Source organism: Malaclemys terrapin, chromosome 23 (assembly GCF_027887155.1).
Source record: "Malaclemys terrapin pileata isolate rMalTer1 chromosome 23, rMalTer1.hap1, whole genome shotgun sequence".
Lineage (NCBI taxonomy): Eukaryota > Metazoa > Chordata > Testudines > Emydidae > Malaclemys > Malaclemys terrapin.
The window spans coordinates 19,732,137-19,758,066 of record NC_071527.1 but is presented as its reverse complement, the minus strand read 5'-3'; the positions used below and the strand labels follow the sequence as shown (position 1 = coordinate 19,758,066).

Here is a 25,930-nt window from a genome sequence, read left to right as displayed (position 1 = left end):
GGGCTGTGCGGGGCAGTCGGGAGGCGACAGTTGGAGAATGACCGTTGGGGGCAGAGGGAAGGGGGCTGTGCGGGGCAGTCGGGAGGTGACAGTTGGAGAATGGCCATTGGGGGCAGTTGGGAGAATGGTGGTTGGGAGCAGTCGGGAGGGGGCAGCTGGACAGTGTGCATGGGGCAGCCCAGAGGCACAGTTTGCCCTGGGGCAGGCAGGAGGTGATAGTTGGAGAATGGCCATTGGGGGCAGAGGGAAGAGGGCTGTGAGGGGCAGTTTGAAGGGGGCAGTTGGAGAATGGCCGTTGGGGGCAGTTGGGAGGGGGCTGCGAGGAGCAGTCGGGAGGGGGCAGTTGGACAGTCTGCATGGGGCAGCCCAGAGGCACAGTTTGCCCTGGGGCAGGCGGGAGGGGACAGTTGGAGAATGGCCGTTGGGGGCAGTTGGGAGGGGGCTGTGAGGGGCAGTTTGAAGGGGGCAGTTGGAGAATGGCCGTTGGGGGCAGTTGGAGAATGGCGGTTGGAAGCAGTCGGGAGAATGGCCGTTGGGGGCAGTCGGGAGGGGGCAGCTGGACAGTCTGCACGGGGCAGCCCCGAGGCACAGTTTGCCCTGGGGCAGGCAGGAGGTGACAGTTGGCGAATGGCCATTGGGGGCAGTTGGGAGGGGGCTGTGAGGGGCAGTTTGAAGGGGGCAGTTGGAGAATGGCCGTTGGGGGCAGTTGGGAGGGCGCTGTGAGGGGCAGTTTGAAGGGGGCAGTTGGCGAATGGCCATTGGGGGCAGTTGGGAGGGGGCTGTGAGGGGCAGTTTGAAGGGGGCAGTTGGAGAATGGCCGTTGGGGGCAGTTGGGAGGGCGCTGTGAGGGGCAGTTGGGAGGGGGCTGTGAGGGGCAGTTTGAAGGGGGCAGTTGGAGAATGGCCGTTGGGGGCAGTTGGGAGGGCGCTGTGAGGGGCAGTTGGGAGGGGGCTGTGAGGGGCAGTTTGAAGGGGGCAGTTGGCGAATGGCCGTTGGGGGCAGTTGGGAGGGGGCTGTGAGGGGCAGTTTGAAGGGGGCAATTGGCGAATGGCCGTTGGGGGCAGTTGGAGAATGGTGGTTGGAAGCAGTCGGGACGGGGCAGCCCCGAGGCACAGTTTGCCCTGGGGCAGGCGGGAGGTGACACTTGGGAGAATGGCCGTTGGCGGGAGGGGCAGCCTGCTCTTGGGTAAGTGCTCGGCGCCGCGCCTCGCCCCGCCCCGCCCCGGGGGCAGAGTCAAGAGGAAGGGGCGGGGCAGGGCCTGGCTCGAGGATGGAAGGAAGCGCCAGGAGAGAGGGGCGGGGTCTCGCTGCGCCGCGGCGGACAGACGCCAGGGAAGGGGCGGAGTCACGTAGGAGGGGGCGGGGCCCGCACGGCGCTGGGCTGGGGCCTGTTGTGTGTGAGGAGCTTGGGCCGTACCGGGAGCCCGTTAGCGGCTGCTCCGGCTCCCTCCCCACCCCCGTCCCAGCCCCGCCGCCTCCCCTCCCCCCCACCATGGAGGACCCGTCCCGGCTGCTGGCGGCGGCGCACGGTGCGGGGGTCTCCCTGCCCGGGGGGATCCCGCCGCCTCCCTCCGCCGGAGACCCGGCCGCCGCCGCCCCCCCACCGCCGCCCCCGCATCGGCTCCAGCCGGGGCCGCCGCCCCCCGGGCACCAGGATACTGGGGACATCCTGCAGCAGATCATGGCCATCACCGACCAGAGCCTGGACGAGGCGCAAGCCAGGTACCGCAGGGGACGGGGGTGTGCGGCCCGTCGGGCAGGAGATCCGGGGTCCGAGCAGCGCCTGCGGGGAGGCTTCATAGGTGGGCGGCAGCGCCGCGGCTAGGCGGAGGGGGGTGTCTGGGTGCGGGGCCGGAGGGGGCTCTGAGCATAGAGGGCCTGACTAGGGACCTGGAGTCTCTGGAGCTCGAGGCTCTGGGGACTGAAGGGTCTCGAGTCCTGGGGCTTTTAGGCATCAGGGCCTGGGCTGTGTAGGGCAGTCTCTGGGGGCCAGGGTATGGGTAGAGAGTCTCCAAATCCTGGAATCTTTGGGCACCAGAGTCTGGTTCCAGGGGATGGCAGTGTGTGTCACTAAAGTGTAGAGTGGGGTAGTGTCTGGCATCTGCTTTAGGTGGGCTGTGAGCACCAGGTGATCAGGCTCCTGCGTACTAACTTCCCTGCTTGTTTCCAGCTCCCGTATTGCTTGTGAATTTGTATGCTGGGCAAGGCGTGAGGCAGCCTGATTTAGTTTCACAGAGGAACTTTGCTTAAAACGGTAGAGTTAGTTATAGTGTTGAGACCCTGGGAATGTCTTAGGAGCAAACCCTCAGTATGGGGTTACAGTTTATTTAAGGGACTTTAGTGCTGGTAAAAGGTGTTTGCCTGACAGTCCTGGAGACTGAAGTTCCCTATACATCCTCAGTTCAGGCAGCAATAAAGCAAACTTTCCTCAGGCACTGTTTAGGTAGTGTGTCTCAGCCCTGCCCTGGAGAGACCCCCACCTCATGGATGACAGCAATCCATTTTTTGATTGGCCTCTCATTCTTTGGTTGCTGCTGAGACTGCTTTTGGGGCACAGGAAGTTCGATGGTGGAGATTTTTGATATAGACACTTATCTGCTAGGAATAGAGCTGAGACCCACAAGTTTATTTCACACAGATTACTTAATGAAGTCACCTAATGAGAATGTCTTTGACTCACTAGCTGTAGTGGCACAAGTGACCTAGAGATGAAAAGTTCTACATTCTTTTACTGATTTCCTGAGCCACCCCATTTCCTTTTTTCAATTCTCTTTAGAGCCCTGAACATGGAGGATTCGAGGCTGTGGATCTAATTTTTTAATTTCTCACTTGCTAGTTCTGCTCAGGGAAAATTTTTAACTCGACTTTATTTTCCCATCACAGTAAGAATAAGAGTGGAGACTTTCAGTGTGGGAGATGAACAGTTAATTTGTATATTGACTGAGAGGTTCTTGTACCTTTGTCCCATTGATAAGACTGTGAACTGTTTAACACTTGCATATAGTGCTGTAGGGGTGAGTTGATTTCTTAGGCCAGCTTGTAAAAAATAATTCTGTCTTAATAATGAATTGTCCTTTCGCTACTGCAGATGGGGGTTCAAATCATAGCTCCAGTCACAAGTGAAAATGATTTTTTTCTGTCTGTTGCATGACTACTGTATAATTTGACCTAGGAGTAGAATAAATGCAAGGTTGTGATTGCAGCTCAGGATTGAAGGGCCCTGGCAGAGAGTTGTGTTTGTGGTAGGGAGAGGCACGTGCACACAGGAACTGAATGGCAGGTGTATTACACTTCAGGTCTAAGGTGCTTTGGCAGAGCTATGTGTGAGCAGTTTTCACAGCACCTGGCTGCACTATGTCTGAATCACCCCACACTTGGGCGAGAACTAACTGTACTTGTATTTAAAGAGAAAAGCCTACCTGAGGAGTATATTCTCTTTTGTGCGTATTGTATGCTCTTGTGATTCTCAAGGGGATGTAACTAATAAAGTGAATAACATAACCTGATGTAAAAATATCAGCATAATTCAAGATCTTCTAGTTTCTTTTCTCTGCCCTAGAGGTGTCTGTGCTCCTGATTGGCTTTCTGTAATTATATGTTTTGCTTACTTGGTATGTACGGGTTGTAGAAAGTACGTAGACTAGAGGAAGCAGTTTGGAAAGTGGAGGATTGTAAAACAGATCTGGCTTATAAAATTAGCAAATGAATACTCGTGAATCAGATTCCTGACAGTGATTTATGACTTTGGTTAGGAGTCTGGCTGACTTTCCATTATAAATTACCTAAACCAAGGTTTATTTACTCTGAGAAGTTTCTTTGGCCTGACATTTAAGCCTTGTCTATGTTAGGAAAACTACCTGTTGGTGTCAGCAGCTGAACTGGTGCTGAAAATGTTTTAATTTGTAAATGTAGACACTGGCAAGTCATGGTCTGCACTGTTTCAGAAACTGTAGAGCAGGTTTTAACTACACTTTTGGAAACCGTATGAAAATGATTTATCCAAGTACACAGAACTACTGAAAATAAACCCCAGGCCCATAAACATGTTTGGTATGGTCTAAAGATAAGTTCTAACCATATAGTTATTGATTTAAAAAAAAAAAAAGAACGATGATGGGGCTTCCTAGGAGAGCGTTTGTGGTAAAATTAGAGTTTTGTAGACTGTATTTACTGAAGAAAGATATTGTTCTACCTTATAGTTTTTCAAACAATATTCTGGTCTAGTTTGAGTCAGAGGGACACTTCAGAGGTGCTCTTCTGTGTTCCTCTTACGCCAAAACAATGCACATTGAAATGAAAAAAAAAAAAATACTGAAGGGGATGTCGCTACTATTTCAAGCTCCTTACATATTTTCCATTACTGGTGATGGTATGAGGCATCCCCTAATATGCTCTCTCTTCTTACCAGTCACTGCAACACAAAATTAAAGCTGCCTATAGTTGCTTCATAGTAAGTGCATGCACAGATTATTGTGTATGTCACACAAGGCACTGCAGTTCTGTTTGATTTTCAAAACTCATTTACAAGAGAGCTGAAAAAGTTGAGTGCTTAGGAAGTTTTTTGTTTTGCCCATAAACAATAATTTAATTATGGGGTCATAGTGCTTTTTGTGTATGCTAAATTGCTTTAGCTATTTTCAGTGTTTTTAGAAAACAGAAACTCCTAGAAAAAATGTTGTTAGATCTTTTAGGCACAAAGTTTTTGAAGGCTCAAACTTTATAAAAAGTGCCCTTGCATGTGAGATGATTGTGCATGCAAAACACAGGTTCTTGCATTATAGACAATTATGGGTCCATCTGTGCAGTCTACTTGCAAATGGAGAATCTTGGTAAGAAGGCCTATATGTCATTGTAAAGAAAGCAAAGCAACCCTCCTCAAATCTAGTGTAACCAGTAGCACAGATGCTTCAAGGATGTTAGGCAGAGTGTCCTGGAATACCTACCTATCTGCAAGATGGCTTGGCCATGATTTAGCTCCAGATGTTTTATTTACTAGAGTTTAATTTTACTCTGTATTAAAAAATCTGCATATTGAACTGTACTGGGTTTCAAATCCTCATAGCCTCACTGGGGCCTCTTGAGTTTCAGAACTTTGAGTGCTGATATTCTAAATTTTAGACTGCAAGCTAAAAACTGAAGAGAAGTTGTTTTATTTAAAATAAATTAATCTGCCAAAAATTACATTAAGTAACCTGCTTAATATCAATGTTAATCAACTTTATCATTCTACAAAAGAATAAATATTGGCCATATTAGCTATGTAATGACTTCTGGACAGCCTGTTTCTGAGAACTTATAACACATCTAGCTTATTTAGTGTGTAAATCAGCTTTTTTAGCCCTATTTTTATGGGAGCTGAGTTTTAAGGCCTGGAATTGGTGGTTTGTCATCAAGCAAGGACAATAGAATTCACTTGGCTTTCTTTTCAGCTGCCTTTGTTCTCAGGCTGCTTGTCTGTGGGTAGATATTGATCTGCTTAGATATCTGATAATGTGCATTATGCCTTTCTTGGTTCCATGTATTGAAGTAACCTGGTCAGTGGACTTCAACTTGTGATATTTTGCTTAATTCTTGTATTGTATTTGAATATTTATGGGAGGCTTGCAGCTACCTGTTGTAAATCTTATTGGTGAGGGATTGTAAGGAAATTGAGTTCCCTTTTAAGCCCTTACCCATATCAGGATGATCTGTATTTAATAAAGAAAGCTTCTGAAAAGGGGTTACTCCTTGCTCTGAATGTACTTTAATTAAATAATTTAAAAATTACAAAAGGGGTCATCATCAAAGGAGGTGGTGGTGGAGGGAATTTTTAAAGGCACAAATGGCAGGTACCTAACTTCCAGTGGAAGACAGGTGCCTAATTGCCATTTCTGCCTTTAAAAATCTCCCCCAGAGAAATGTAAATGTTTTTTAGTATCCCGTTCCAGAGAGATGTTCTAACAAACTTTGTGAGGATGGTTCACAGTGTGTCTGGAAGCTAAGATGCAATTGCAGCTACATGTCTGGCTGTAATTAAGAATATGGCATCACTTTTTGGGTGAGAGATACACCAGAGCTGATGCCACTGCTATATTTTCAGTGAAGTAGTATGCTATATAAGATTTTAAAATAGCTTAAGTATTCAGCTGTGTATGAAGATTCCTCAGCAAATGTCTGGGGGGAAAAATGAAGGTACCAGAACCTACAAGAACACTTGGCCAAGCTTATTTTTAAGGCTTCTGAATGAGACTGAAATAAAATTTAATGCCTTCTGTGACTAGAGGAAAGACCAACTGAGATTGTAATGGAAAGAGCTTTACCATTGATAGGGAGAGAAGCAGACATTACTTGCCGTGGATGGAAAAAAGGGCAAAGGAATTAATTTCAGCATTCTTGTATATTTTGGTATTAGGAAAACTGTATTTTTGCTGATGCAGAGTGTATCTCATCAGTGTGTTTGAGAACTCCTTTTGTAGTTTCTATCTCAAACTTCTTATGATATACAGGGGTACAAAGAGTGTGTGCATAGGTAAAAATAGAGGATTACAAAGTTATTTCATATTTTTTCACTCTTTATAGTAATCACTTGAAAGTGTGAAATTTGCTAACATATCCCCTCCCCGCCCATGTTGATGTACACAATATTGGTTCCAAATGTAGTAAAACATTGTGAAAATAGTTAACTTGTGCAGGATACCATGACTGTTGTTGTTTAAGTAGTAGTTTTAAATGGGGGGGAAAAAATAGTTTTGGATACTACACTTGCCACTCAGTTTCTTATCAATTTTTGTGGATTTATACTTGCATGTTCTGCTTTCTAAAATGTTCTCTTTGTTTTATGAATGACCCACACAGACTGGGAAAACTGACTATGCCAGGGAAACAGTGAATGTTTATGTGGGTTCTGTCAAACAGGAATAAAATGATTTGTTTCTCCTCTCTGTCAATTACAAGTAATGTAGTGGCAGCTTTTAATAGTAGATTAAAAACTTTTTTGACAGAAGTGATTTTTTTACGTTGACTGTGTCCTCTTAAACGATTAGCAGCATTCTGCAAAACAAAGTTTATTTACGTAGAGATTTGTATAAATCAGTTTCCATTGCATACAAAAAATGAATACTTTCCCATTTAAAAGAATACCCTACCAAGAAAAAACTGTAGTAACAAGACATTTGCCTGTCATCTCCCTGATTACTTAGTTTGTATTTTATATCTGTCTATCCTACCCTTCATCTATTTTGTCATGTTCAATTGTAAGCTATTTGAGGCAGCTACTGCATCTACAGTGCCTGTTGGGCATTACTGAACTACAAAATAAGAAATATTTCTGGAGTGATATCTTAGGTTTATTTAGAGGGTACATTGAAATAAAGTGGACATTGTTTACTCAGGGCTAGTGATGTAATTTAATGTACTTTCCACAAACAAGTGTAACATACTTATTAATCTTTTTCCCCTTCCCATAATTTCTGTTTGGATAAACAAGGACAAAAAGTGAGGTGGTATCTGTCTCAAACACTGGAAGCATCATGTGGCTTCTGTCAAAGGAGAATGAACTTTAGGTTGTTTGGAAAGGACATGGACATTCTAGTGGGGCTTGAGTGCCCCTCCAGCTACAGCTGTGTCAGAGTTTCTATTGTAAATCCCTTTCTTTGATAGAATTACATGGGTGCATCAAGGTGAGATATAGCTCATAATATGCAAATGATCTTTTTAATATATTCACAACAAACATAACCACTCCAAAGAAGCAGTTAACGTATGCTATGATTTCATACTAAGAATGCAGTCAGACACAGTCTTCATGGTATTCCACAGTATGAATTTATAACTAGTTAAATATGATGTGGCTTCTGGCACTAGGTCCTCCTGCTTGCACAGAGGTGTCCCTTAACAGACAACCAGCCTGCTCTTGATCCAGCTAAGGCCTACCCCTCCTTAAAAAGCATCTCTACCTTTCATCCCTCTTGCCCAGAGATCCCAACAATGTCTTCCATTTCTGTTCTAGGGGAAGAACAGTCTCCTTTTGTTTGGAGACGGATGCTTGTTTTGATATTGATTAAACTAAAAGAAATAATATTTGATTTGATCAATGGTAATTGAGTTCTGTTTTGTTTTTAATGTTCAGAATCTGTATAATTTAAAAATGCGGATCTCGCTCATATTTTAGATGGACTACTTTGTTAGAGCAATTGGAAGAATACTAATTCAGAAAGCAGCCGTTTGTTGACTACATCATATAAAATATACTTTCGGTAGAGTTTAATTTCTGTTTTGCTTCTGCCAACTATAAGCAATTGAGTATTTCAAGGCTATGAATTATTCTGGTAGAGAGTTTCTGGTGATGACCTTGAGTGAACTGTGTGACTAGAACTTCTAAATGTACGTTAATCTTATGCTCTGGTTTGCTCATTTTTACAAATACATGGAATCTATTTTTTATAAACCTTGGCACTCCTGCCTCTTTCCCCTTTAACTTGGCATTCATCTTTTCTTTCTCTCCTTTTCAGAAAACATGCCTTGAATTGCCACAGAATGAAACCAGCTCTTTTCAGCGTGCTGTGTGAGATCAAGGAAAAAACAGGTGTGTTGTTGGAATTTTTGAATGATTTTTGGAAAGTTGGGTATCAGAAATGAACAGCTCCTGGGTCAAGTGCAATTGAAATAGGTCTTTACTGAGTGGATGATTTTTACAGCTTAAGGCTTTAATTGTGATTTCCTGGCCCATTGTGCTTCTGTAGGTTGGAGATTATTTGCAGCATGCTTCCTACAAAGTAGGCCGTGCCCTGATTTGAAGGAAATATTACTGCTCACTACATTTTATTTTGTTTTTCAAATCAAAAAGCAAGCATTACAGTTATAATCTCTGAGTAGACATGTGTAGACACAAAGGGGTGACAACCAGAATGTCTTTAATAGAATGCCCATATCATGCCATTTCTTGAAAGAAGATGGTCCCAGTACTGTGGAGGGACTAGGAGATTAACACTGGAAAATGAACTAGACCACAGAAAAGAGTCTGTGAGGAGAAGCAGCAGATAGATGGGGAAAGAAGACAAAAGCAGCAGGAAACTGAGTTGACAGGTGGATTATGCGATTTATTTTCTTTGTGAGCAGGAATGGGGTTGTTAGGAGCGAGTGGATTTTGATTTTGGCCACCCAGTGTATCAATTGTTCATCTATAAACTTCTGGGCAGTGATGTCGGGATGTTTTATTGTGTTTTGTTGTGTAAGCTTTTGAGTTTATTGAATTTGGATGCTATATTAAAGGATAATTACTTGTAGAACCTGTTTAATTGTAGAAAATGTGTTCTTTATTATATAGGTTGCTTAACATTAATATCCTAATACTGCCCTTGATACTGAACCTGTACAGAAAAAATAACTTGTAATTATCTTGTATATCAATTTTGTACCATATTTCCAAACTAAAGGCCATCTAGTTTTATCTTCAATGATGTCCTTGGCATCAAAGGCAGTATGTGATACTAAATGAAATGCAACACACTCTCACTTTTGTGTTAAGAAAATGTTATAGTTGACGTATTTTGAGTTCTCATGGCAGCAATTTTCTTTTGTTGTAGGAAAATTTTATAGGAATAGAAATTTGTGAACTGTTATGCTGTAGTCTCTTACGTCTGTTTATCCTATGTGGTTTTTTTCCTTTGAGCAGGAGCTAATCTTAGGACAGCTAAAAGGAGACTAATCCAAGCGCTTCAGCACACTTTTTATTTGTTTTTCCATGTTGGTATTTGCTTGCTCTGTGTTATAACCTGGAAGTTTAACTTCTATTTGACTTAAACATATTTGTAACAAGAGACTCCAGTACCTTGGCTACGGTGGATTTGTTTTGGTCTCATAGGTTTCTGAATGTCTGATGGCCTGTCTGTTCTTTATTTAAATTATGGAGAGCAGATGTTATGGCTTCAAGCAAATAAAAGCCTGGACATACTGTAGCATAAGGTTTAGGCTTTCTTTGTGACCCAGGCGCACAGGCTTCCTTTCTAGCTCTGAATCAGTTTAAAACATGTTTGGCCCCCCAAACCTCTCTCCCACATTCCCTTTGTTAGTGTGCCAGTGTCACTCACAATAGCTCAGGATAAGCCATGTGCCCCTCCATTGAGCAGCCAGCTGGAAAGTGTAGAGAAATTTTGCCCAGAAAGTGCTTTTAAAAAAAATACTTGTAAAAGTAACTATTCTTGTTTGCCAGTTAAATTGATTTATCCAAATCTAGCCTTCTCTCAAACTACTGTTTGAACTCTGGATTATATGATTTCTTTTATATTTTTCTTTTTGGATTAAATAATTCAGTCACTGTAGTTTGTAGAATGACATTTTTATTTCTATACTTCACCAGGAAAAATATACTGAAATAGGTATTTCACTTTCAAGTATGTCCTAGATATACACACTCCACACGCATTTATTGAAGGTACATCTAACCCGAGCAATGTATGAGGGGGCAGACAGTGCTGCCTCAAGGAGTACAGCAGCACATTGCTCCACTTAAGTCCATACTAACCTCCTTCACAATAATACCCACTTAGTTCTTTTGAGAACTGGCAAAAGTACTATTCTGTCTTAAAATATTTTAAAAACTTTTTGTAAATAAATCTGTCTAACAGACTCTTTTCTTGGTGTTCAACTGCCATGGACATCAGATGCTTGACTCCAGATAGCTATGCTTGTCCAAATATAAAAGCTGTTTATAGCTTTAATGTCCAGGTGTGTACATTGATGGAAATAAAAGCAAATATTATCCTTGAGGATTTCCTTTTCCTGACTGATTGCAGCAAACGCCTGAGTTATGTTGGGTTTCAAGCTCTTTAGGGCAGGGGCACTGTCTCCTTATGTGTTTGTACAGTGCCTAGCAAAATGGGGCTCTGATCTTGATTGAGGCTTCTGGGCATGACTGCAGTACAAAGAATCAATAAGTATTTTGTTTAGCAATTTATAATACATACCACCACCACCCCCCCGACTGCAATACGGTGTCCTTCCTCTAAAATGCTGGTTGTTCAAATAGGTTAATTCAGGTTTCAGAGTAGCAGCCGTGTTAGTCTGTATCCGCAAAAAGAAGAACAGGAGTACTTGTGGCACCTTAGAGACTAACAAATTTATTAGAGCATAAGCTTTCGTGGACTACAAGTGGGCTGTAGTCCACGAAAGCTTATGCTCTAATAAATTTGTTAGTCTCTAAGGTGCCACAAGTACTCCTGTTCTTCTTTTTAGGTTAATTCAGTTTGTACTTTTTCATTCCATTATAGAACTTGGCAAGTGCTGTGGGGCTAAATGGGTGTTTTCCCTTTGTCGCTGGGTTTGACGACATTTCTACATTGTTGTCTTGTTCCTTAGCACTCAGAATCATGCTTGTCTTCCTTCTGAATTAGTTTTCTTCTTCTGTGGTGGAGAATCTACAAGACCTTCAGATATTGACTTTTAAAAAAGTTCTGTCCTGTCACAACACTTGACACCAGAAGAGGAGAAGCCGACTCCCTAGGGTGGAGGTGGGGGTTGAGGGCTGTTGTTCTTAGCAGAGGGTCATTGGCTGTGGAATTTGCTCCCTCTTGTGGCTAGTGATAGCTTGGATGTGATAGCCTTCAGGGTGCAATGGGAGGCCCATTTGTTAAATGATGCGATTATGAGGGTTTCTCTCTTGGTAGCAGTAAGGGATGGCTTGAAGTGATGTGTGTGGAGATTATTTAAAAAAAAAAAAATTGTATGGCTACTAAATGCCATTGCGATAGGCACCAAGTCTTAAAATAATGTAAAATGTGTACACTTTCTACATGCAGTTAGTTAGTGCTGATTAGTTAATCCCAGTTCCTGCTGAGAGCCAATTAATTACTCTGCAGTTCTATTTTAAAAAATGACTGTTAAAAAGGAATCTTCTTACTCCATAGATTCCCTCATGTCTCATCAGAATTGTTTATTAAATTCCAGTCAGTCAACATCTGTACAACCCTCTGACTCCCAGTGCCTTGCGCTTTGTGTAGTCATTTTACACCTGTACAAAGTGGGCCAGTAAGACCTGCATTTTCAAATCCACCCTATCCCTCTTCTTCTAATGCCTTGAAATTCAAAGGGGTTAACATTCAAGATTCTGTTTTTGTGTGCCATACAGCCAATAGAGGTATTTACCTCTAGCTTTTCTGTTCTGTTGCCACGTGGAAGAAAATCTGGAGAGGAAAACAAGCCTAAACAAATTGCATATCATTTTTATTTTGGCATCGGTGATCTCATACAGTTCATTACAGAACTGCAGATCTTTAATTAATGATATGTAAATATATTGTAATGATTGCATTTGCATATTGAGTGAGGTTTCAGTACCTTAGGTTGTGATGTATTTTAATTAAGGATTAATTAGAAATGATGGGAATTTCATTTGCCTTAGTATAATTATTTTACATTTTGATGAATATCTAGTGGGTGTTGTGCTGGGGAATGTATAATACCGTGTTAGTGTATATGACAGCACCAGTTTAAAATGCTTTATGATCCTGAAGGGTGTTTGTTAAAAGCATTCATAAATATGATGGATGGATAGTGATAGATTTGGGCATAATACTAAGCCCGGACAAGTCTGAGTCATGCTTAAAACATTGAATGTGTGATAGGTAACTACATAAGCAGAATGGCAGAACGTTTACTTAGAATTGTCTATCTACTGGACAGATAAAAAACAAAATAAATTAGTCTTAATTTATATTTGGTCCCAAGTTTGTACCAAAAACTAAAGTAGGAACCCATGAATTATATATTTTCTTTTTCTTTTATTCACTCATCCTCTGGTACTGTACATGGTAATTACCTTTGCGAGTACAGTACAACTGCTAGAAAAAACCCAACTACTCCCACTTTTGTTCAGTAAAGTCTTGACACACAACCCCGTAATATTAATGTTGTTTATTGTACATCTTAGTGTTTTAATATTCAGTACCCACTAGTGTAGCTGCAACTTAAAAAATGTGTTGATCTTTTTGTCCAATTTGATATGTTGATCACTTATTAAGGTATTGATACAGTGATGAACAAATGGATCTAATTAGCATTGTGGTCCAGTTGGCTACCAAAAGGCAAAACATTGCTAGCCCACCTCTAAACTTACGTGACCGAACCAATCCACACAGTAACATATGGGGAAAATGATGTGGGATACCCATGTTAGTTTAGAAGTTTGTGATCACTTTAGTTTTCTTTCTTTCTTATATTTGTGAGAGACTAGCATGTTCTCTCTTTACTAGCTTTGGGAGATGGATCAGATTGGGGCAGCTCAAGCTAAATTTTTCACTTTTGCTTTGTCTCCATCAGAGAAAATAGTGCATCGTCAATTGTCATTGCTTTTAATTAATCATTGTTTAATGCCAATGAAAAAGGCTTTTTTTTTTTTTAGGAGACTTTAAAGGTTCATTTGTGCTACAAATGTCCCTGATTTTTGTGGGGAGGGAGCAGGGGAAGGAGCATATTGACTAGTGTTTTTTTTTTTTTAATGCTTCCACTTTACTTCTGTCAGATCCTGAAGCTGGTGTTGTATTGAGGAGACAAAGATTGTGTTGCGGGCAGACAGATGGGTGTGGCAAATGATGGTTGGTAGGGATGAGATTGGCCTGAATTTGAAAAAAAAAAATCAAAAGTATGAGGAGATTCACCTGTTTCTTAACAGACTCTAAAATCCTGGTGGTATTCTTGTGTTTCTGTCATAGGCTTGAATTTGTTTAAAGAATCCTTAGCTTCTCACTTTTCTACTGCTCCAAACACGTTCTTTTTTGGTAGAAGACAAACCAGTACTAAATCCAGATAATGTCAACTGAAATGACTTACAGGCAGCTTGTGGTATCTAAATACCCTTCCACAAGCTGGTTTTAATACCACCCTGTACAGTGGCTGTGCTGGTTATGGTTTTGTTCATCCAATCATCCTTTTCCATGATTACTGGCTCTAGAGGGTTGTTACATAAATGAATGCAGCTTTTGTTCTCACTGATTTGAACAGGCTGCTACATGCAGCAAATTCTTGGTTATGAATTCTTCAAATACTTTTGGTATTAATAAAAAATGTGTGATTCATTCAAAATTAACTCAGATGTTAAACTAGTTGAAGAGGGATGTTGAAAGTATTAGGCCTAAAAATTGACCACCTATGACAGCTGCCCCAGTGAAGGCCTGACTTTGAGGAATTTAATGGCTTTATTTAACTATTAAAATATCTGATCTTTGGGGCAATTATATGTATAATTTAAGTGAATTTCAGATAAACCAGGAGGAGTTTAAAATATCTGTTGTATAGTAGGTTTAAAAAAGAGAGCTCAGTTGTAATGCTTAGGTTTAATCATCTTGGCAGAGTTCCATTAAACAAACATTTGACTTACCAGTGTAGAAGTGTAGCCGACAAAATGTTACTTATATTTAACTCCTCTCTAGTTACTTGTGACTTACTCGAGTCAGCCAACTAAATTCTTCCCTTGAGACTTTACAAGCATTTCATACATGCATTTCAACAGTTGACTTGAGATGAGCCTATGTGTAATTGATAACTAATGTCTAATTACCATAATTAGACAAGTGACAGAAAATTAAGCTGCAGCTGGGAGCTTGACTCTAGCACTGAGGCAGATTCTGATATGCAGTATAGTACATATGGAAAAGGGTTTGGCAGAATTGTTTTCAAATAGCAAGTGAGACCCAAATATATCTGCTCCTGTTAATTGTATTCGTACGTACCAATCAAAATACTTTAATGTGAATTTTAGCCAAGATTAGTTAGCAAATGAACTCTGGCTCACTTGCCCCTGTGATTGCAGTCCCATTGGCCAACCCATGGTTCAGAACTATTTGGAAATAGAGAACTGGCAGTTTAAAAAAAAAAAAAAATTACCATTTTTTTCCCTCTTGTTTTCATGTTACAAAAATATCTATTCAGTAATGGTGCTGTTAGAGGAACACTTTTGCGTATGATCTTCAGTAAAAAAAATATGCTTTCCTTTGTTTTAGTTTCTGGTAAGAATTTGAATTGCTGCTGATTAAAAAATATGCAACAGTGTCCCTTCCTTACGCTCCTTTAGCAGAATTTCCCATTTATGTTTTAATGGAGAGCATCTCTTCAGTTTGCTTTTCATTTTCTTCTTTCTGTGGAACTGGTTTTGTTCCATTTTCCATGACTGAATCTTGGAACGAGAGGCCATTTACACCAAGGAGGGTGAATTATAGAAGTCAGAGGAACAGACTTACAAGGTTGAAAGCGAGAGAGTAAAACTAAGTTGAGGACCATGAAACTGCTATGCACATATGCCATTTAAAACCCATTTAAAAGTGGAAAAAAATCTTTGCCCATTCTCTGGAGTTAATGCAGTCTGTGTTGCCCAAGATTTTGTCTGAAACTTTTCAGTAAATACGGTACACTGTTTTAAGACTGACTATGTAGTAGGGGAAGTACTGTATCTAGAGGAAATGGTGTAATCCATATCAGTCTGTTACACACTCTTGCTTTCTTGCAAAGAATATGCAAAAACATAAGATGCAAAAATTAAGAACTGTTTTCTCTAGGTGATCTGAAAGGAATTCAGGACTACTTCCTGCTGTTTGAAGATGGTTGATTTTTTTTTTCTTTTCTTTTCATAGAATCATAGAAGATTAGGGTTGGAAGAGACCTCAGGAGGTTATCTAGTCCAACCCCCTGCTCAAAGCAGGACCAACCCCAACTAAATCATCCCGGCCAGGGCTTTGTCAAGCCAGACCTTAAAAACCTTTAAGGATGGAGATTCCACCACCTCCCTAGATAACCCATTCCAGTGCTTCTCCACTCTTCTAGTTAAATAGTTTTTCCTAATATCCAGCCTAGACCTCCCGTACAGCAACTTGAAACCATTACTCCTTGTTCTGTCATCTGCCACCACTGAGAACAGCCAAGCTTCATCCTTTTTGGAACACCCCTTCAGGTATTTGAAGGCTGCTATCAAATCCCCCTCACTTTTCTTTTCTGCAGACTAAAATAAGTACAGTTCCCTCAGCCTCTTCTCATAAGTCGTGTGCCCCAGGCTCCTAATCATTATCGTTGCCCTCTGCTGGACTCTCTCCAATTTGTCCACATCCTTTAGTAGTAGGGGGCCCAAAACTGGATGCAGTATTCCAGACGTGGCCTCATCAGTGCTGAATAGAAGGGAATAATCACTTCCCTCGATCTGCTGGCAATGCTCCTACTAATGCAGCCCAATATGCCATTAGCCTTCTTGGCAACAAGGGCACACTGTTGATTCATATCCAGCTTCTCATCCACTGTAATCCCCAGGTCCTTTTCTGCAGAACTGCCACCTAGCCAGTCGGTCCCCAGCCTGTAGCAGTGCATGGGATTCTTTCTTCCTAAGTGCAGGACTCTGCACTTGTCCTTGTTGAACCTCATCAGATTTCTTTTGGCCCAATCCTCCAATTTGTCTAGGTCACTCTGGACCTTATCCCTACCCTCCAGCATATCTACCTCTCCCCCCATCTTATTGTCATCCGCGAACTTGCTGAGGGTGCAATCCATCCCATCATCCAGATCATTAATGAAGCTGTTGAACAAAACCGTCCCCAGGACCGACCCCTGGGGCACTCCGCTTGATACCGGCTGCCAACTAGACATTGAGCCATTGATCACTACCCGTTGAGCCCTACAATCTAGCCCAGCTTTCTATCCACTTTATAGTCCATTCATCCAATCCATACTTCTTTAACTTGCTGGCAAGAATACTGTGGGAGAATGTATCAAAAGCTTTACTAAAGTCAAGGTATATCATGTCCACCGCTTTCCCCATATCCACAGAGCCAGTTATCTCATCATAGAAGGCAATCATGTTGGTCAGGCATGACTAGCCCTTGGTGAATCCATGTTCACTGTTCCTGGTCACCTTCCTCAACCCAAGTGCTTCAAAATGGATTCCTTTAGGACCTGCTCCATGATTTTTCCAGGGACTGAGGTGAGGCTGTAGTCTGTAGTTCCCCAGATTCTCCTTCTTCCCTTTTTAAAAGATGGGCACTATGTTTGCCTTTTTCCAATCGTCCGGTACTTCCCCTGATCGCCACGCGTTTTCTAAGCTAATCTCCAATGGCTCTGCAATCATATCGGCCAACTCCCAATCACCCTCGGATGTATTGCATCCGGGCCCTTGGTCTTGTGCATGTTCAGCTTTTCTAAATAGTCCTTAACCTGTTCTTTCACCACTGAGCGCTGCTGCTCGCCTCCTCCCCATACTATGCTGCCCAGTGCAGCAGTCTGGGAGCTGACCTTGTCTGTGAAGACTGAGGCAAAAAAAGCATTGAGTACTTCAGCTTTTTCCAACTTTTGCTGGAGTTGTGTAACTTTTCTAAAGTTAAGCAACTAAGGTTTAGTTAATATAATAGAACTATTTTTGATGAAAGCCAATGCTGTTATGTGGAGCCTGATTCATGGTTTGTGGAGCAAGGTTTTATGTTGACACCCTGTGTGCATGCCCTTGCTCTGTGTTTTTTTTTTTTTTTTTTTTTTTTTTTTTTTTTTTTTTTTGCTGGCAAAGGTAGAAAGAGTGGGTTCAAGGAGGTGCACTTTGGAGAAGAATTTGACTACATTGGCAGTTTAGAGTAAATTTGTATATTGTCTCTTTTCACTGTCTGCATGGTTTATAGTTTCTGTATGGTTTGTAAAATATTGTGAGACTCAACAAAAGTTAAAGGTTAGTTTTTATTGTATGTGTGTTTTCAGAATTGTGAATGTTGGCTTATGAATTTCTAATTGTAAGGTAACCTTGATTTTTATTTATATTGTTTCAGTATTTTGTAATCTGTGTATATTAAGTGTTCGTGTACTTGTTAATCTGGATCCTGGCCTTGCCTACAGTGAAAGATGGTCCCTTTACCCAATTGCTTCATAATTATGGCATCTCCTTCATCCTGAATCTTTGTATAAAAAAAAAAAAGTCCTTGGCGTGTGAACATTATAGGATATCAAATCTGTGAAGCTGTGCAACCTTCAGTCATTTAACAAAAATTGTCTATCACCTACTGTTCTCTTGAGTCTAAAAAATTGTCTTAACAAGAAAAGAATAGAATTTGAATTAGAAAGAAATGAAAAGTGTTTGCATATGTATATTGCTCAATTGGATGAACTGTCCCGCAAGCTCTTATTTAGAATGGAGATTGCCCCAATCAGCTATTGAGACAAAACATAGTTGGGAGAAGGAAATCATTAGTGGCATTTTTTTTTTAAATAAACATGTTTAAGCAAACTACATATGTAGAAGCATGTAAGTTCATAAACAGCTCTAAAACGTGGCTCTCTTGCAATTAGTAGAGACTTATGAACAATTCAGACATAAGTATAGGACTGTTTTGGTGGTTTTAGACTATTCACAAAGTAATACCTCTAGGTCTGATTCTAATGGAAATTCAGAGGTGTCAGACTTGGTGACATAAAACAGACTAGGCAAAATTCATCCCTGTTGTACTGACTTCCGTAGAAGTTTGTACTTTTGTGTCATTCTTTTCAGTTACATGTCTAGGAATAAAGCAATTGCCATGGTGGATCAAACCCAGTCCAGTATCCTGTCTCCAACAGTAGCCAGCACCATATGCTTCTGAGGATGGTGAAACCCTGCAGGGGCAAATGGGAGGGTTATCTGTTCCATGACGTTCTCAACCTAACCTCTAATAGTTAGAGATTAGCCTAAGACCTGAAGCGTGAGGTTTTAAGTCCCTTCCAACAGTATTATTTTAATGTTAATTACTGTAACTCGGTATATTCTTGTTATACATATAAATGTACAATCTTTCTTTGAATTTTAGTAAATTCTTGGTCTTAGCAGCATCTTGTGAATTTAGAATTTGTCGTCTTTCAGCTTCATTAACTGTCCCCTTTTTCCTTGTACATGAAGACATGACTCTGTTAAAATCTGTGAAGAGAATATAAATAAATCACCAGAGTTAAAGCTGACTTTTTTCCTACTTCAGAAATAATCTGTTGATCCCTGTTTATATTTATCTAGTGTTAAGTATTCGCGGTATTCAGGAGGAAGATCCCCCCGATGCTCAACTAATGAGACTAGATAACATGTTGCTGGCAGAGGGTGTCTCCGGGCCCGAGAAAAGAGGAAGAGGAGGACCTACGACTGTAGCAGCAACATCAGGTGGCTGTCCAAATGACAATAGCATTGAACACTCTGACTACAGGGCCAAGCTGTCACAGATCCGACAGATATACCACTCTGAGCTAGAGAAATATGAACAGGTGATCTTTCTGCATGGAAGAGTTTTTATCTCAATTAAAAAAATAACAATTTTTCCTTTGCTGTTGGTTGTAAGCGCAGAACAGGGAGTATAATCTATTCATATGAATGCAAGAATGGCAAATTCAATTAAAAATCTTTCAGCTCACTATGTTAGAATAAGACTAAAATGAAAGGTCTTTTGACATTCATTAACTTACCTAGTCTGATGTCTAAGATAACTGACAGATTATACTTGTTGCAATACTTTTAAGAGCAAATGGAGGAGTAAAGCTAAACATGAATTAAAATATTCTGGATTTATTCACTTATTGGGGAAATTAAACTGAACTTTAGGGGTACTTTATTGTTTGTTTTTTTTATTTAATTTATTTTCAGGCGTGCAGTGAGTTCACCACCCACGTTATGAACCTTCTCAGAGAACAGAGTAGAACAAGGCCAATTTCGCCAAAAGAAATTGAACGCATGGTGAACATAATCCATGGCAAATTCAGCACTATCCAGATGCAGCTGAAACAGAGCACATGTGAGGCAGTGATGATCTTGCGCTCACGATTTCTTGATGCAAGGTAATAAACAAGGACAACCCAGTGGCAACAGCTATTGGCTCTGACAACATTTTCTGATGTTTATGTTGCTTGATGCTAGTAATTATAAAAGTTATAATGCCTGCATTTACAACCGTGAACTAGTATAAATATCTTTAAATACACGCCACATGTAGTGTGTTACGAAGTATGCTTAGTTATGATTAATATTACAATCTTTAATAGCTATTAAGTCTGTCTTGCATATTTGCTGAAACAATATAGAGTAGATTTCAGAGGAGATGAGACAAATCCCTGTGGTATATTCTTTTCTTTAACACTTTTTTTTTTTTTAAGCAGGAAGAATAACTATTGTGTATTTTTAGGCGTAAACGGCGTAACTTCAGCAAACAGGCAACAGAAGTACTGAATGAATATTTTTATTCCCACCTGAGTAATCCTTACCCCAGTGAAGAAGCCAAAGAAGAGCTAGCGAAGAAGGGTGGCATCACAGTCTCGCAGGTATACAGTGCTTTATTTGAAATTGTTCTCATTGTAAAGATGCTTTTTTATTTTAATAATGATGTGTGTTTTTTGTAAAATGTCAATAGTCCTCTGTCACTAGGAGACGTGCAGTTAAACTCTCATGGCTCATTGTTACCATCTATTATGGTGAAAGATGCTTTTATGCATCCTAGATTTTGTTAGAAGCTGTATGGCAAATTTTCCCCTCTAACCTTAGTTTAAGAGTTACCTTTGGTGGTAGACTCAATAACAACTAGGAGATAATGATAGTTTGGTCAAGGACTGACCAGGGATGTTTTTCTAGGTCTCCAACTGGTTTGGTAACAAGAGAATCCGATACAAAAAAAATATGGGGAAGTTCCAGGAAGAGGCTAACATTTATGCAGCAAAAACAGCAGTGGATGCAACAAATGTGGTGGCCCAAGGTAACCAGGCAAACTCTCCATCAACACCAAATTCTGGTAAGTAAGAACCCCAGTAAGGAAAAGCTGCCTCTAAAAAAAGGTATTTCTCATGTTCCTGCTTTCAGAAGCCTCTCTAGTCCAGAGCCAGAGGCTTCTCATTCTTGTTGCAAATGGCTCTCCTAGTCTCTATATAGCACACTGTCAGAGCACCATAAAGGATGAGAGCCTGTGTGTGTGTACTGATTCTTCCGACTAATCATACAGACATGTTAAAAGATACAATTGAAACTTGTTAATTCTCACCTTCCTAATCTGTCCCACATAATTTGTGCATCCCTGACCACATCTGTCTCCTCAGAAAAAAATTAGTAGCGAGTTCTATAGGGAAGCCTCATATTACACTCCTGAGGGCATTATGCACCAAAAAATTAAGAATTCTGCACGCAATATTTTAAAATTCTGCAAATTTTATTTGTCAAATAAATGTGGAAGCTATAGCATGGCATTGGGGAGCACAGGCCACTGGCTGCACCGAGGTGGGAGAGCACTCTGCACCACACCCCACCACAGGGACACAGACTCAGCAGTGAGGTTGCACCCAACCCTGGCACACAGCAAGGACTGGGCCTGCCTCAGAAACACCCCAGGGCCCTGCCCCTCCGTGCCAGGTACACCAGGTGTGGGAAGGCACGATCCAAGTGTGGAGTGGCTTAGTGTGGGGGATCCAGGTGTGGGTTGAGAGGGTTCTGTGTGGGGCACTGGGTGCGAGCAGCTCAATGGGGGATCTGGGTGTTGGGCGGGGGGGGATCTGGATGCACAGGGGCTTGTTGGGGGGAGTTCTGGGTGAAATGATGATGAGACTTTGCAGGGGCATTCAGGTGAAGGTGGTTGGGGCTCAGTGGGGCGGGTGTGTGTGGGGGGGATAGAGCTCAGCAGGGGGGTCTGAATGTGGAGAGCTCATTGGGGAGGGGTCCAGATGCTGGGGGAGTGGGGCTCAGTGGGCGTGGGGATCCAGGTGCAGCTGGTTGGGGCTTGGTAGGATGGGGATCTGGGTGCGCTTGGCTCATTTGGGGTGGTCCACGGGCAAGGGGAATGGGGCTTGGCGGGAGGGTCTGGATATGAGGGGGTCTGGATGCACAGGGGTTGGGCGGATGTGGAAGCAGCTCCCTGTACAGTGATCCCTCTGTCACGGAGTCCCTGGGCAATGCTCTGGACCTGCTCCCTACAAAGCCAGTCAGGACTCTGGGGAAGTCTCCTTTCTGTGAGCAGACTATCTTCAGGGCAAGAAGCTCACACGGCTTCACCTTCCTGGGTCTGACCTTGGAGCATTCAGCATCCTCTGCTCCTCCGTGCGCTTCCCACAGCGAGTCCGCCCTGGCGGGGTCCTAGGGAAGCCAGAGGGTCCTGCATCCCCACTTTGCAGTCAGATGTGACTCTCAGCCAGCCAGTAAAACAGAGCTTTATTAGATGACAGGAACACGGTCTAAAATAGAGCTTGTAGGTCCAGAGAACAGGACCCCTCAGCCGGGTCCATTTTGGGGGGCAGTGAGCCAGACACCCACGTCTGCACTTCACTCCTTGTCCACAGTTAGCTCCAAACTGACTTCCCCTCCAGCCCCTCCTCCTCTGGGCTTTGTCCCTTTCCGGGCCAGGAGGTCACCTGATTCCTTTGTTCTCCAACACCTTTAGCTATCACCTTGAAAGGGGGAAGGGCCCTGGCCATTAGTTGCCAGGAGAAAGAGTGTCGGCCATTTATGCACACTGGCCTTTATCCCACCACCTAGAGACTTAAGAAATGCATAGGGGAAACTGAGGTACCCCTACAATATTTAGAGGAAACATTAAGAACAGTCCCACTTTGTCACACCCTCCCCCTGCAGCTGAAGAGTGATGGGCGCAGGAAGCGTGGCAGTGGGGGAGAGTTTGCAGAGCTTCCTACAGCTGGGGGAGAAATCTGGGGGGGTGGGTCTGACAAGGCCCTGAATGCCGTGCAGGGGGAGAACTTCTTCTGCCCAGCCGGGACTAGCAGCTGAGCCTGGCACAGAGTAGGAGCCACCAGACGAGTCTTTCCCAGTCCCGCCCCTTGCCCAACAGTGAATTACCTCTGTCGGCTGCCCTGGGCATCTGAAACATACTGCTGGGAAGGGTCACATGACTGCTCTTGTGGCTTCCCTTTGCTTCCCCATCAGAAAGCATTTTTCTGTGGGGGACATTAATTCTGCGCATGTGTAGTGGTGCAGAATTCCCCCAGGAGTAATATTACCAACAGAGGTTAACCAAGAACTAAGTATTTATTACTTTAAAAGTTATACTACAGAAGGCTTACTAAGATGTTACAGTACAAAATATTTCATAAATCAAATCTAAGTTAAATGTGTCAGATGGTGATCCGTTATCCTTGGATATTCTGTTTGCTTACTTCGGTAATTTCAGTAGACCAGTGAGACTTCCCATCAACAATGCACATTAGTGTGGCTTTACTGAAGATTGTCAAAGGAAAAACCTAAAGAAGTGTTTTTACATCAGGGAGTTACCACCACCTCCTTTTAGACAGTGACTAGAGGAGTGAAAAAACTAGATCCATTTTGTAATGTTAGAGGTTTAATTTGGTGGTTTAAAAATAAAAAGACATTACCGCTTTCCTCTTTACATGAAAATATGCCCTCTGCAGAGCTGTCACACTATCATGTGATATGAGAGGTTTGTTTTATGGAGGGTTATATCCAGAGCCTAATTTGTAATGAAAGAGGTGCCAGGGCTCAAGCAAAAATTATTCTTTTTCTTATTATTATTTTTTACATTCATAACTGATGCGGCAAGCACATAAGTGCCAGGGCTATGAACTGCCAAGCCTTAAGATGCTGGGGCTCAGCCCAGGCACAAATTAAACACTGGTTATATCTCATAGACCCAGATGTGTGTATCATTCTTCCCATCAATGTGTTATACCTTTGGGACCAGATCCTTGGCGCTCTTCCCCCCTCCCCCATTGGAAGTTGCCCGTAGGGAATTCCCAGGGGGCATGAAGCCATGGGGGAGGGGACATGGTGGCTTGCATGCCAGCAATCCCTAGCTAGCAGAATGGTTCCTAGGAGAATGCTGCTGTTGGCATGGCTGCTCTGCACTGGGGATGAGTGCAGAACGCATTTGAGGCTCAGTCTCAGAAACATGCATAAAACCACCTTTCTACCTCTTACCTCCACACTTGGGTCTTGCACTGAGTGCTGCTTAGCCAGACCCAAGGATTACCCTTTTAATCTCTGTTCATGTTAATTGGAGTTTTGTTTTGAACACCTATTAACTTAATTACTTAATTTGAATTCTAGGTTGTAGACTAGGGGCCAGATTATGAAAAGTATTTAGGTAACTGAAGATGCAGATAAGTGGCCTATTGGGATTTTCAGAAGCATCCTGATGCTGAACTCCCATTGATTTCAGTGGCAAGTTTGGTACCTGTATGCTTCTGAAAATCCCACCAGGCACCTGTCTACATCTTTAGATGCCTAAATACCTCTGAAAATCTCAAGTGCAGCTCATGTTTAGTAATCGCTGTATCATGTCTTCTTTATAATAGTGTATCCTTGTTTTTCTCCGACAATACTTACCGAACAGGGGAGTGTGTATCATGGACCCAGATGGCTTGTCTTTTGCCAATAAAGACAGTACTTGTATCGGTTTGTTTCTCTTATTTAACCTTTATTCACTTTCTGAAGGCATATACTTGCCCTGGGTATCTTTTGGCAGTGTTTGAAAGTTGCCTTTTTTGTATGTATAATTTTTTTTTTTTTTTTAGTTTTCCTTCAAACTTAAGATAACATAATAATTCTGCTTTTGAAGAAAGAGCCAAACAGTTTCTCTGCATTTGGCTAAATTTTATTCTTGCTTTTTTCAGGTTCCTCTGGCTCTTTTAAGATGACAAATTCTGGAGATTCATTTATAAACTTGCAGTCACTGACTTCTTATCAGAGCTCCCCAGTGGGAGCCAATGTGCAGTCACAGGTAGGCGTGTGGGAGAACTGGCACATAGCTTCATCAACAAGGCAAATGTCTCATTTGGTACTGTTCTTCCCTCCTATATGGATTCAAATTTGTAAAATTAAATAACTGGTTTTGCACATTCAGTATTCACATACTTTAATAAGGATAGAGTAGTGATTCCCACCCCAATTCCTAGCTCTCCTGTATTAGAACAGTGCTCTGTTGATTGGATTTCAAGGAATGATTAAAGCTGAACAAAGTTGGGTTTTTTAATGTGGAATTTGGAGGTTGGGGGGAACCCTTCAAGGACCCATTTCTCTTGAACTTTGGATTTATAAACTCTAAACTTGGGGCCTAAATTGATCTAACAGTGATCCCATATATCATAGAATTATAGAAGATTAGAGTTGGAAGAGACCTCAGGAGGTCATCTAGTCCAACCCCCTGCTCAAAGCAGGACCAACCCCAGCTAAATCATCCCTGCCAGGACTTTGTCAAGCCGGACCTTAAAAACCGATAAGGATGGCGATTCCACCACCACCCGGGGTAACCCATTCCAGTGCTTCACCACTCTTCTAGTGAAATAATTTTTCCTAATATCCAACCTTGACCTCCCGCACTGCAACTTGAGACCATTACTCCTTGTTCTGTCATCTGCCACCACTGAGAACAGCCTAGCTCCATCCTCTTTGGAATCCCCCTTCAGGTATTTGAAGGCTGCTATCAAATCCCCCTCACTTTTCTATTCTGCAGACTAAAATAAGTCTAGTTCCCTCAGCCTCTCCTCATAAGTAATGTATCCCAGCCTCCTAATAATTTTTGTTGCCCTCCGCTGGACTCTCTGATGTGTCCACATCCTTTCTGTAGTGGGGGGCCCAAAACTGGATGCAATACTCCAGACGTGGCCTCACTAGTGCTGAATAGAGGGGAATAATCACTTCCCTCGATCTGCTGGCAATGCTCCTACTAATGCAGCTCAATATGCCATTAGCCTTCTTGGCAACAAGGGCACGCTGCTGACTCATATCCAGCTTCTTGTCGACTGTAATCCCAAGGTTCTTTGCTGCAGAACTGCCGCTTAGCCAGTCGGTCCCCAGCCTGTAGCGGTGCATGGAATTCTTCCATCCTAAGTGCAGGACTCTGTACTTGTCCTTGTTGAACCTCATCAGATTTCTTTTGGCCCGATCCTCCAATTTGTCTAGGTCACTCTGGACCTTATCCCTACCCTCCAGCATATCTACCTCCTCCCCATCTTATTGTCAACCACGAACTTGATGAGGGTG

The 25,930-nt window shown here is 42.3% G+C and overlaps 1 protein-coding gene across 1 annotated transcript in view; it reads left to right on the top strand.

Moving 5' to 3' along the window:
* Positions 1-1,448: 1,448 nt before the first annotated feature.
* PBX4 (PBX homeobox 4) overlaps positions 1,449-25,930 on the top strand; it is a 28,420-nt gene continuing 3,938 nt past the window's right edge. Inside the window, exons 1-7 of the mRNA XM_054012781.1 lie at positions 1,449-1,722; positions 8,490-8,563; positions 18,974-19,215; positions 19,592-19,782; positions 20,127-20,262; positions 20,570-20,726; positions 24,562-24,668. Coding sequence (XP_053868756.1) covers positions 1,493-1,722; positions 8,490-8,563; positions 18,974-19,215; positions 19,592-19,782; positions 20,127-20,262; positions 20,570-20,726; positions 24,562-24,668 — 1,137 coding nt within the window. The 5' untranslated portion in view covers positions 1,449-1,492. The remainder of the gene's footprint in view (positions 1,723-8,489; positions 8,564-18,973; positions 19,216-19,591; positions 19,783-20,126; positions 20,263-20,569; positions 20,727-24,561; positions 24,669-25,930) is intronic.